We start from the raw sequence: 13,269 nt of genomic DNA, 5'->3' as shown, positions 1-13,269 counted from the left end.
AGGCAGCCTATGGCCGATGCTTCACCCTTCAAACTCTTTCCAATCAGATGGTCTTCCTCTTCCCAAATTTATCATGGTGTTTGAAAGAGGTTTTTCTTCTGGCGTGAACACCGTGACTTCCGTCTTATGCATTTTTCACTATCCCGTCTTCCGTTTTTTTCTCCAAGACGGGTTGGATGTGGGTTTGCGCCTTATTTCTTTGAGAGGGGCAGATATTGGTGTTGTCCATTCTTTTTTGTCAGCCGCTAGTACTTTTCTTCAGGGAGTCGCTCATGCCACTCCTTCCATTCTGTTCCACTATGGGACCTTAATCTGGTACTGGAGACCCTGCAGGCTCACCCCTTCGGGACGATGCGCAGCATCCCAGCTGGTCCGTTGTCTAGTAAGGTCGCCTTTCTGGTTGCTATCACTACCATGCGCAGCATTTTTCAACCAAACCTCCAATCACTGTCTTCCATCAGGACAAGGTGGTCTTACGGGCCATCCCTCCCTTTTACCTAAGGTGGTGTCGGCTTTCTATAATAAGGACGGTCTTGGCTTCGTTTTGTCCCTCTGCCATTCATCTAAGAGAATCCGTTCTCCATAATCTGAACTTGATTTGAGCCACGAGAACATACCTCTCCCAAAAGTCTTCCTTCAGGGGCACAGATTCCCTGTAGCCTGGCAGCCTCCCCATCCATCCATCCAACGATGAATCAGGCCAGCAGTGGTCGAGGCCGCCGCACACCTTTTCTTAGTTTTACAGGATGCACGCCTTTGCACCATCGGACTCCTCTCTCGGTTGAAGAGTTTTGTAGATGGCCATAAACTGATCACACGTAACTTGATCTTCTCGACTCCTGCGGTGCTGCCCTAGACCACCCCATGAGCCGAGGCTGTGTACCCCAATACAACAGACACGGCAAGAAGATTTTACACAAAACCAAACCACTCGTCTTGTTCAGTAGGGGACACAGCACCCACCCAAAGCATTTAAACATTGTCCCATGTTCACGGTTGTTGGAGCGCCCCCTGGAGCTGCACATGGGGCTAAGCTGTTACATTGCTTCACTTTCACCTGTTTCTATCCTGCTTGCATAACCTGGTTAGCTTGGTGCCTGAGGAAGGGGTAAGGCTGGTAGGAAGCGCTATAGTGCCCCCCTGCTAGTAGCAGCAGCTGTACCCCATTGTTCTAGGCTAGGTTTCTCAATGAACAAGACAAAAAAGATTTTACGGTAATTTTAATCTTATTTTTTGTTTACGTAGCGGTCTGAGAGTCTGTTTTCTTGCGCGATGAGCGGTATTTTATGTACCATGATGTACTGCAAAACGTAAAAACCTTCCAAGCGGGGGGGGGGGGGGGGGGGGAAACAAACCTGCAGTTCTGCCATTTTCAGATCAATATTTATTTTACGACACACTGCACCAAAAACGATATAACTTTATTTAATGGGTCAGCATGATTACAACGGTACAAATTGCCATGACAACTAAATGGCACTTTGCAGTCTCATTGCAGGGAGCCATTTGGGGCCCCTGAACTCAGATCAGTGCATTAAATGCTGCCGTCAGAATTGACAATGGCATTTAAAGTGTTAACAGCAGCGGTCGGCTCGAGTGCAGATCACAACTGTCAAAGATATCTGGTACGCATCATGTGAGAAGCAGAATTAGCTGGAACCCGCTTCATACAAACCCCAATGCCACAGGGCATATACCCTAAATAGTCAAGGGGGATAAACCCACGACCTGAAGCAGGCAGGTAACATCTGTGATTGCAAACACACCTGAGGCTTAGCAAAAAAAATAACGATAAAATTGGAGATTTGTCCAGAGAATTTCCAAAAACCGCATTTACTTCTAGGCTGTATCGCCCGACCCCGTCTCCACCCAAACATGGACGGCGAGCGGGGTTACTCACAGGTGTAGAGCCGGCAGAGAAGTGGATGATGGTGTCTGTACAAGCAAGAGCTATGAGACTATATACATCCAGGAGGCCGCAGGATCGGAGCCTCCGTGAGAGCGACTGGACACTCAGACTTGGACATACTTCTGAAATGATGCACAAGAATGAGAACGGCCCACCTGGACAATCACTCCCAGCATCCCGAAAATAGCAGTAAATCTTGGACCAGTCAGCTGCAACTACAAAAAGGAGAACACAGGCACTGCCAGATGGAGTTTATTGAAAGCCATACATTCATAGCTTGACGGTTCCCTCCGCCCCCAGATTTCAGCCCCGACACTCTAAATGAGGAAAAACGAGGTCCAGGATGGGCCCTCCGCATACAGGCCTGCAGCAGACAGCTGTGGTGGTCCGCCTCGCCTGCAGAATTAGACATAACGCCGCTCATGGAGGGGTAAGACTATAAAGAGCGAGGGCCTGTGACATCTCTAAGAAGGTGCTAAAGGAAACACAGGGACGCGGGATGGAGAGTTCTCTGTACATCGGTCAGGGCGAGATCACACGGCTGGAGGAGATCCTGTCCCCCTCATTTTGAGACCTGGTGGATGGCGTGAGCGAGATACCCAACGTTTCCTGATGTGACACCAGCAACAGAGATGCGGCCATCTTTGGTCATGTAGATGGAGAACTCCTTGATGAGACGTTCCACCTGGCGAATGGAAGAGAATACGGATGAACACAAAATTAATGTTAAAAACACAGAATCCTCACTATGCAATGATTAATCGCAACCCTCCAATGTGGTTTGTTTGTTCTACACATCTGCTTGCTGTCAAGTAAATGGAAATCATCATTCACCTTTTAATGATGCGGCTTTTTAACCCATTTAGGACCAGGCACAGTAAATATACGGCAGCTGGTCCTGGGCTTAAAGCCCAGCCGTATGTAAAATTACAGCAGGGATTTAAGCCTCCTGCTCTGCAAATCAATCAGAGGCAGAACGGGTTATTAGCTGTCAACCTGGAGGAGAAGGGAGGAAGGGTTAACACTTTCTGCCTTTTCCTTCCCTGAGTATAGAGCGCTCAATGAGCACTGTGTACTTGAAAGTGTATCTTCCACTATGGGAGGCGGCAGTCACGCGACCGCCGGGATTCCCTGCTACATCAGAGCTGCAGGGTCATACTAGACCCTGACCAGCTCTGCCAGTATCTAATGTCACTACAGGAGTTGTTTTCCCCTGTAACTGGGGCTCCTATGGATGCCCCAGTTACAGTGGGAAAGTGTCAAATAAAAAAAAAAAAAAAGTTTGAACACCCCAATGCAAGTCAATAGGGTTTAAGCTCCCTATGACACTGACACACACACACCCTTTGAAAATACATGCAGTACAGCGACACGCAGCTTAAATGCTAATTTTCCAGCCCCCCACCGTCCCTCCCTCCTTCCTCACCTGCTCAGGCTTCAGGCCGGTGAAGCAGAACATGCCGATCTGGTCACTGATGTGCTGCCAACTGTGGATGGAACCTTCCTTCTTCAGGTTGGACACCAACTGCTCTCGCATGCTGATAATTCGGTTGGCCATACCCTTCACCTCCTGCAGCCTACAGGGAGAGGGTGATGTTATATAACAAGCTCAAAGAATCGGGGGTCTCTTAAACTCCACGTTAACCAGTTACCATTCGCTACGGAGTTCAGGCTGGGTCAAGATGGTGGCTGCTATTCTGGCTCCATTGAGTGGTGGGTTAGAGTACATGGGACGAATAAGGATCTTCAACTGAGACTCCACTCTCTTAGCTTCATCCGCATCGCTGCAGACCATGGTGAAGGCCCCGACACGTTCACCTGGAGCAGAGGACGCAGATTGGTCACAAGTGGAGACTCAGACACAGACCAGCTCACCGTGCTGCTGACATGGTCCTCACCGTACATCCCCATGTTCTTTGCGTATGACTGGGATACCGCAACATTGAGACCTTCTTGGATAAAGTGACGCACTGCCCAGGCATCTCTGTCAATGTCTCCACTGGCAAAACCTTGGTAAGCCATGTCGAAAAACGGAAAGAGGCAGCGACTCTAGAATGAAATACAGAATTATCATTCATTACATGCGGACAAGAACAGAGAAGATCACAGCAAGTACAACGTCTAGAGGGCCGCACCTTGACCACAGCAGCCAACTCCTTCCATTGCTCCTTCCTAGGGTCCACGCCGGTGGGATTGTGGGCGCAGGCGTGGAGCAGGATGATGCTCTGCTCTGGGATTTTCTACAAAGACACAGAACTAGATTAACGACTGAACATTTATAGGGCGATTATGGGAGCGCGATCCAGCGGGTCACCCACCGATATATCATCCAGAGCACCAGCGAAATCAAATCCACATGTCTTGGGGTCGTAGTACCGGTATCCTTTCACCTCCAACCCAGCATCCCGGAATATCGGGGTGTGGTTCCCCCATGACGGCTTTGGGAGATACACGTCACGGCTGAACTTGTAGAATCTTTGCTGCATGAAATCATATATAATAGTTATATAACATAAGGGATTAGAGCGTCAGCTCACGTGTCTGCACAAATTTCTGCAACCAATGTCCTGAGAAGTCATCTAAGACCCAGAAAACCCCCAATTCCTGTACGTTTCCTCCGTATACTGGTAGATCACAAGCCTTGTTGCCGACTACAGATCAATGCTGCAGGCGGAAGAATGTGAGGCGACGCCAGCGCCATTTTTCCTCGCCGTGCTGTTTTATCAGATTTGGCCCAACTCCCATCTACTACCCTAGAAAGAAAATTTCCCATCTCCCAACATTTCCCAGTCTGACATTGGTTCAGATACGGACCGTCTAACACATTCACCATCCCGACGTCCGCTCAGACACGGGCCGCCACCTCACACACCGCCACTAGGGGAGTTTCCATTCTACAACTTTCTAACCGACTTTAGGGGAAGTTTATGAAAGCACCAAAACTGCAGTGTTTAAGAGTCGATTCTTGCCACTTTAACCCCTTAGTGACACGACCCATTTTGGAACTGAAAATGCAACAACTTTTGGGGGATTTTGATCTCCCTTTTTCAAAAGCCATAGCTTATTTCCCCATCGCCCGGGCTGTATAGGGCTCGTGTGTGGCCAGCGGCAGCTTTTATTGGTACCATCTGTGGGTACATAGAATGCATTGTAGAACGCGATGATTTTTCTCCCTGCCCTCCAAAACAATTTTGCCTTGTTTATATAGTATAAATGACAATATATATTTTGGAATTATAAATATTTAGGTTTTTTCAAAAGTTTTTTTTTTTTAATTGAATGCAGAAATTCAAAGAAAAAACAAAATTCTAAGTATTTTTCTGTAGCGGAGCTCTGCGAGGGATACTTGTGTCTGATGAACTGTAGTTCTTACTGGTACCATTTGGGGTACATAAGACTGAGGGCTCTTTCCCACGAGCGTAAGCATTTTTTACGTGCCCCCGCCGATGCTGTAAAAACGTGTGGACGGGCGCACAAATATAATGTTTGTGCACCTGTCAGACGGCACAGGCACGGCGCATATACACAGAGACCGCAATGCCCTTGTCTCCCCTTCCCTCCCCTGCTCACCTCCTCTCCAGCTGTTTGCAATGTGAGTGGGCGGGACAAGGATGGAGCTAAGCACCTGCCCCTCCCCTGCAGCCAGAAATGGGAGGGGTGGATCTTAGTTCTGCCCCCTCCCATTGCAAACAGCCGGAGGGGAGGAGCGAGTTTAGCAGTCCCACTGCTAAACTCCCTCCCACCTCCCTACTCTAGCTGCTGTCATTGGCTGCCACAGGAGCCTATGCAGCAGCCGACGTATTTCGGGCACAAAGATAGTTCCAGGACTATATTTGCTGGCCGGCGCTTTTATGCCTGTGTGATCTGATGCACTGGAATCCAATGTTTGGCGAAAGAGAGCGCAAACTAGGCTATGTTACTAAGGGTTAAAGCCACCTCCACCATACACACAGGACGTAGAGAGCATACCCGGTGCCCTCCTGCAGTTTGTTCCAGTCCCATGTTGCTGTATAATGTCCGTCTCAGACTCCCCTAGAAAGTGCGATTCTGTAGTCTGAGAACCTCCCCCATCCTCTCCCTGCAGGTGATTGCCCCCAGAAGGACTACAGAAGTGTCCCTTGTATAGGCAGTCTTAGAAGGTTATGGACAGACAGGGCGATGGACTGGATGCACCCCAGGAGGTCACCTGGTACATCTATACATTCTGCATGGACGGTGACATTTAACTGGGCAGCTTTAATGGATAGTGCACTAATAAAGCCTGCAGTACCCATACCCAACACATGGTGGCAGCAGTCACTTGAACACACTACTACCACAGCCTTTCTGTAACTCCATGAGGTCTCCGGTCAGTGTTACACAGCGCCGCCTCCAGCCTCAGTGAACTCACCAGGAAGTTAGCGCCGATCCGCAGGGATCCCGTACCGGAGATGGTCTGTACGGTGATGTACTGCGAGGAGACAGAGGGGAGAATCTCAGGACAAGGAGACGCCATCTGTAGGCTTCTCATATCTACCGCACACTCACCCGTCCGCTCTTGATGACCTCAGAGTCGTCACCCAGTGCCAGCTGAGCCGATGCCCGGGCAAATTCTGCCAGTCCACCAATGGGGAGGTATTCTTTATCCAGGTGCTTGGCTGCCAACTGCGCCTCCGTCTAAGGAAGAAAACAAAGAAGAAACCATAAAGATCAAACAAAGATTAAATTGTGCTTCCAGATTTGTGATGCATCTACTGGCATGCCCTCGTGGCAAAAGATATGTCGGGCGAACTAAAAATGCTCTCCGGATACAGACGGCATACTCCCTACATTCACTCAGCTGTGCCATTCATTACAATCCCCACACCTTCAATTATGCAAATTTTTCAACTCTGCGCTGACCACCCAATCCCCCCCCCCTCCACTCAGATATCCAATTTCCCTACAATCAGTATCCTCAAATCCCAAGGACCCAAAGGTCTGATTTCGGCACTTTATACACACTTGCTTTCAGCCAAAATAAACCATAACCCGCTCCCAGCCTTTAACAAATGGACCCTCTCCATCCCATCCCCCACAACTGAAGACTGGACAGACATCATGGAATCCCATCTGGCCGTTTCTCCTGCTAATAAGCTGATCCAACTTTACATAATTCACCAAGCTTACCTCACAAAATGGGCAACATCCCCTCAAACTCATGCCATAGATGTCACCAACCTGGGGCAAACTTTTGGCATTTGATTTGGGACTGCCCACCAGTCAACAATTTCTGGTCTGGCATTGCCACCTTTATAAAAATGCTCCCCGGGTGAGAAGCGCAAAACATAAGAAACAAGTATCACAGACATTAATCCAGAACTGTCAGACAAAAGGTCTACAAGCCATTAGACTCCATCCCCACCAGATCTACGAGTCATTAAAGACATGGATTGGACCCAGCGACTCGGCACCGAGCAGCAAGAACGGGTCGGCACCGAGCAGCAAGAACGGGTCGGCACCGAGCAGCAAGAACGGGTCGGCACCGAGCAGCAAGAACGGGTCGGCACCGATTTGGGCCATTTTTTTTTCTTAGATGTAAACCAGTCACTAGATTTAATGTATCTACATGTGATATCAGCCGGCGTTATATAGTTTATATACGGATCATTAGAACCTTTAGAGTGGATTTCACACTATTTATATGGACAAAATCAAGGGGGCTTTAAATGAATATATTTATTAGTGTTTTAATGAATTTCATTACGGACCGAGTGTTAATAATAATAATAATAATAATAATCCCCCGCGGATCTGATCTGTCAGAGGGGAGGAGAACCAATCATCAGGAAGCCATGAAGGAGTTTCCTTTACACCCTTCTTTATGAATGAAAACGGGTAGTGGGGCGCACGTAGCGCTCTGCGCAGGCTGATCATGTGACTCACGTCCAACCCATCATTGTGACGTCATGCCGACCAGCTCTGCGTCCGGAGCGCGAATTATCATTGTGCCTATATAAGTGCGCACCGGGGATTTTGTTTTTATGCTTGAGAAAGGCGCAGAGGTGAACCGTGATAAATACGGTTACTTAAGACCTCGCGGTCTGATGGTTGAGATGACTCCGAGTCCCGGAGCGCAGAGGCTTTTCTATATATTTTCTACTTCTTTGTCCGTCTAAGTCAAGACAAAAATGGTAACTGATGAATCCAGCATGACTGTCGGCTCGGAAAAACATACCGCCTTCAAAATGATGTACTGCGCCTGATGCCGCCATTACACATGCGCCATTTATGAAGTCAGTTGTCAGAGGTTTGGATTATTGATCCCACAGCCGAGACGGCTCGTACCGCGTGCAACAACCTGAGGCGTTGGCGACCATTGCTGTAGATTCCGGCACAACATCCCCTTAAACATCCGTGAGTAAGGGACGTTTTACACTAAGCGATGATCGGGCGCCGATCGGCAAAGCACGGCGACTGGCGATCATTCCTTGTTTTTTTGCAGTACAAGTGAAAAGTTTTTTGTTTTTAAATCGCTGCGGTCAGACCTTTAACATTTTTTCTTTTGTCAACGGTGTTATGCAAACTTTTTTTTTTGCGGGAGGAGTTGTACAGTTTGTTGATCCATGCGACATTTTTGCCACCTTATGATTTTTTTTTTGCAAGGCAAGATGGCAAATAGTTTTTTTCGCCTTTTTTTGTATTTTGTTTTTTGTCACTGCGAGGGTTAAACGCACTAACTTTTCTCTGGGTGATTATCTGTATCTTATTCTTCTAATATTACACATCAGCATTAGAACAACTATGAGGTTAACCAGAGGCTGAACCTGCTAGGCCACTGTAGAATACAGCCTCCGGGTCTGCCAGCGAGCCTCCAGGTGCCACAGCAACCCATCGGGACCCCATGATCACATCCTGGGGGTCTGATGAGTGACAGAGAAAACCCCTTCCCACTGTCTGCCTTCTACATGCCGCAGTTCAACTGACCACGGCGTGTAAAGAGTTAAACACTGGGGATCAAAAGCTTTTTCCATTCCCATCCCCGATGTTAGAGCAAGTGCTCAGCTGTCAACCGCGCACCCGCTCCACCGGCACGAGAGACCTGCGCCGGGGCCTCTAATGCAGCGCCATCCCGACGGCACTACAGGATAAACCTTCATGGCCACCGCCAAAATGTATGAACAGTCGTTAAGGGGTTAAAGATAAGAGCATGGCGCCCAGTCACATCCCAACCCTGCAGATTAGGGCAGCGATTCCAGGTCACTTTGTGTTTGTTTTCCAGCCGGAGATCAAAGAGCAAACAGTATTATTGGGAAATAAAGGACCAAAGTAGAAAGTCAGCTCTAAAGCGTCACCAGTGCCACCGCCCTGCAAGGGGCGACCACTCCAAGGGGCACTGACACCCCCTCCCTCATGTACCGCTGTGAAGCCGGGTCAGTCCAGGGCATCACATGAGCATGTCACACACAGAGCACGTGTGCAGTCAGCCAACTCTGCTACATCAGCGAGCAGACGCAGGAGCGCACGCCGCAACACACCACCACCACCACCACCACCACCACACTGCTCTACCACGTCAGAAATAGCAGGCAATCGCTCGCTGAGCAAGAAATACCAACCGGCCCGATGCAAACCGCACGCTGAAGAGCCCAGGAAAACACCGCAGCACAACACAGACACCGCAATGTGGAACCGCAGAGCCGATCAGCCTCCAGACGCCGGCTGTGACCACAGACCCCAATGGGTGACCGCTGACGGACCCCAATGGGTGACCCCTGACGGACCCCCAATGGGTGACCCCTGACGGACCCCACACAAAGATGGCAGAACACAACTCATTCCCTGCAACCGTTCATTTTGAAGTCCTCCGATGACGACGGCCCAGAAGTCCCTCAGATCAACGGTCAGCAGACGGACGCAAAAGTGTCAATTAAAGGGGTTCTCCAGGGAGAATGCTACTGATGGTGTACCCTCGGATAGGTCTTCAATAGTTGATCGGCCGGGGTCCGTCACTCGGGACACCGACTGATCAGCTGAGCGGGTGCATTCTGTTGGCGCAGAGGCTTACGCTCTGACCTCTGTTATTGTGGCGCTGACAGCATGCACCCGCTCAGCTGATCAGTCGGTGTCCCGAGTGACGGACCCCGGCCGATCAACTATTGAGGGTACACCATCAGTAGCATTCTCCCTGGAGAACCCATTAATGACCGGAGCCGGACAACCTCCACAAGCTGCTCTCCCACACCAGGCGGGCAGATACCATGTGTGGAGCACTCATACCTGCAGTCTGCACCGCCCGGATGATGCCCACTCTGCTACACCCAGGACTCTGCAGATGGCAGACTACCATCATGCAGGACAGGCAGCCACCACTTACCTTGCGCACGCTGCTGAGGACAAAGGGCTTTCCATTGTCGTCACGATACGCCCCGACACCCAGGTTCATCTTCTTAGCGTTGGTGTCTCTCTTGAAAGCTTCTGTCACCCCCAGGATGGGGTCAGGGGGGCCCATCTCTACGTGAGACCACCAGGAGCTGCGGGGCGACAAGTAGAAGGTTACATCCCCAGAAAGTCAGTGCAAACACTGGGCTGCCGGAGACCCCGCTGCAGCCACCATGTGACCTCAGCAGACTTGTACACTGCAGTCCTGACATCCTCTGCGCTGCTGCAGCCCCCATGTAGCACTCAGTCGCTGACCTCCCACAGGATCGGCGCACTCATCTCCTGACATCCTCGGTGTCGCTGCGGTCGCATTGATGTAGTTAGATTTGGCGCCGTGAAGGTATATAAAGTTCTCCCCGTGTCGCCGCGTCCTCGGCTACGGACGGTCACTCTGAATGAGGATGTAATAACGGACAGGCGGTCGTGTCTGGAATGACGGAGCCCCCGAGTGACAGCTGGGAGAATGTCAGGGACACACAAGGTGATCTATAAACAGACTGCGACCTCGGCCGCTCCTCACATAACAGATGACTTGTCCGCTGTTTTCTTCCTGTGTCAGCCAGAAAGCCGCAATCCTAACATTGGAGACACAAACGCCCAACAGCCCAGGCGTATAGTCAACCGTTGGACGCAGCACAGTGGCGCCCCCTACAAGTTCTCAGACAGTTAATATATTTCTTTATACAGGTCAGAGCTTTGTTCTTATACACAGCACCAACCCCCCTGCTCAGACATATTACCTGCATGCAGATACATACAGCCACCACTAGGGGGAGCTCATTACATACAAATATATAGAGAGCTCAGTAACACTATGCAACTAGGTGCCCTCTAGTGGTGGCTGTATATATGTGCATACAAGAAGCTCCCCCTACTGGTGTCTGCATAAATCTGTATGTACAGAGCTCCCCCTAGTGGTGGCTGCAGGTAGACTAAATATGACTTCATCTCTGCAGGGGGTTTGGAGCTCTGTGACAGTAGAATGATACATCCATTATGAAGTTAATCAACGAGAATTTTGGACCTGAACGCATCACGATGGTAAGAGGCGGCGATTCGCTTCGTAGGAGTTTGGGACAGGAGCGCACCGCGACCGACATCTGCGGTCAGCCTCACATGACACGGGCTCTGATACGGCATCGGTGCGTTTCAATGTAGCCGCTGACTGCAAAATAATTGGGGTAAATGTGGGCGGAGACTGCGTGAAAGAATGGGAGACGCGCCATCGTGTGCCAGACAGAGGTCACTGCCAACAGCCCCTGGCGCGGGCACAGAGCCGCCGCAGCTCCAGACAGCCTGCCAGATACCAGCTTGTCCGCACAAGTCCTTACCCTGCCCCGGGGGCCCACCGCTCCTCACCCGGGGCAGGGTAAGGACTTGTGCAGACAAGCTGGTATCTGGCAGGCTGTCTGGAGCTGCGGCGGCTCTGTGCCCACCACCACCTCAACTGGCCCCCAGTCTCCTGCCCCGGGGACCCGCCACTAACCCAACCAGCCCATCTCCTGCCCCAGGGGGGGGGCCCTCCACCTCCTCCTGCCCCAGGGGCCCTCCACCTCCTCCGACTCCCCCCCCCACCCCAAGGCCCGAATCCTCCTCATCCGCCCCCTCCCGTCTCCTGCCGCAGGGGGGGCCCGCCTTTACCTCAACCAATGAGAAACTAAGTTCAACCCCTTCATGACTACAGACTCCAATCATACATATCGGGATGAAGAGACACCATAGTTGAGTAATGATTAACCCCTCATGTACAGGCAGCTGGGGTCATGGGATACACCCCAAAATAATCATACCTGGACCACGATACCCCCCATGACCTTGAGACGCCCTTGTCACCCGACACTGCCTGTAGGTAGGTGGGGGGTGGCATCAGAAGGCGCTCAGCCGAGCCTACAGACCAGAGCGGCCCCCACCTGCCTGGCAGTGAAGGGGTTACAGCGCCCCCTACACCTCAAAACAGAAGCTCAACGACCCCGAATTACCCAGGACCCCCGAGGGCAGCAGAGCGAGTGCAAGCTCTAAGGGCAAGAGCCACGCTAACCTCCCCAACCATTATATGACCGCAAACACCCCCAACCCAGGGCCCCCCAATAGTGCAGCTCCCCATCCGCCACCACAGAGTGCAAGCTCTGAAGCCCAGCAGCTCATCGCCAGCCCCTCTGAACAGACCACACAGAGGAACGGAGTGTCAGCTCTGCAAGACAGACCAAGTGTCCGAGCTGCAGCAGAGAGAACACGTGACAGAAGAGTGTCAGCTCCGCGGCCCAGCAGTGTACGCAGGCCCTTACCTGCATCTGGCCTGCAGCGCCCCCAGGCAGGGCTGGAAGCGGGCGGCCCCCGCCAAGAAACCGGACTTCAGCAGAGACATGACACCGGAGGAGAGAGAAGGACGAATGTCAGAGGCCGGCAGATATTGGGAGACGACCTGATAGGAGTCACAGCGCCACCTGCCGGAGCGGAGGGAGAAGCACTCCTAAAGAGGAGACACAGCGCCACCTGCCGGAGACGAGGACGAATATCAGAAGCCGGCAGATATAGGGAGACAACCTGGAGGAGTCACAGCGCCGCCTGCTGGAGTGTAGGGGGAAGTACACTTAAAAGATGATACACAGCGCCACCTGCCGGAGACGAGGACGAATGTCAGAGGCCGGCAAAGGGAGACGACCTGAGAGGAGTCACAGCGCCACCTGCTGGAGAAGAGGGATAAGTACACCCAGAAAGGAGACAGCGCCACCTGCCGGAGACAAATGTGAAGCACACCCAGAGAGGTGACACAGCGCCACATGCCGCAGAGAAAAGTGAAGCACACCCAGAGAGGCGACACAGCGCCACCTGTCGGAGACGAGGACGACTGTAAGAAGCCGGCAGATACAAGGAGACGACCTGAGAGGAGTCACAGCGCCATCTGCCGGAAAGGAGGGAGAAGCACACCCAGAGAGGAGACACAGCGTCACCTGCCGGAG

At 51.4% G+C, this 13,269-nt stretch overlaps 1 protein-coding gene across 1 annotated transcript; it reads right to left on the bottom strand.

The window, feature by feature from the left end:
- Positions 1 to 2,145: 2,145 nt before the first annotated feature.
- Positions 2,146 to 12,752, bottom strand: GOT2 (glutamic-oxaloacetic transaminase 2). Its single transcript, XM_066583884.1, has 10 exons — positions 12,595 to 12,752; positions 10,245 to 10,401; positions 6,437 to 6,565; positions 6,300 to 6,359; positions 4,228 to 4,389; positions 4,045 to 4,149; positions 3,808 to 3,958; positions 3,562 to 3,727; positions 3,336 to 3,486; positions 2,146 to 2,594 (listed from the first exon to the last, which is right to left on the bottom strand). The coding sequence occupies exons 1-10, from the start codon at positions 12,672 to 12,674 to the stop codon at positions 2,472 to 2,474; spliced, it is 1,284 nt and encodes a 427-aa protein (XP_066439981.1). The 5' UTR covers positions 12,675 to 12,752; the 3' UTR covers positions 2,146 to 2,471.
- Between the last annotated feature and the right edge of the window lie 517 nt (positions 12,753 to 13,269).

The sequence above is a fragment of the Eleutherodactylus coqui genome, chromosome 11 (genome assembly GCF_035609145.1).
Source record: "Eleutherodactylus coqui strain aEleCoq1 chromosome 11, aEleCoq1.hap1, whole genome shotgun sequence".
NCBI classification, from domain to species: Eukaryota; Metazoa; Chordata; class Amphibia; order Anura; family Eleutherodactylidae; genus Eleutherodactylus; species Eleutherodactylus coqui.
Note: the sequence above shows the minus strand (reverse complement) of the source record. Positions and strands in the feature narration are given on the sequence as shown.

What these genes read in the sequence shown, in the direction of transcription:
- GOT2 (XM_066583884.1), bottom strand. Translation starts at nt 12,674, where the DNA reads ATGTCTCTGCTGAAGTCCGGTTTCTTGGCGGGGGCCGCCCGCTTCCAG. An exon ending in TCCTCAGCAGCGTGCGCAAG is followed by an intron (nt 6,566 to 10,244) that starts GTAAGTGGTGGC and finishes TTTCTTCCTTAG; the next exon opens with ACGGAGGCGCAGTTGGCAGC. An exon ending in GTGCTCTGGATGATATATCG is followed by an intron (nt 4,150 to 4,227) that starts GTGGGTGACCCG and finishes GTGTCTTTGTAG; the next exon opens with AAAATCCCAGAGCAGAGCAT.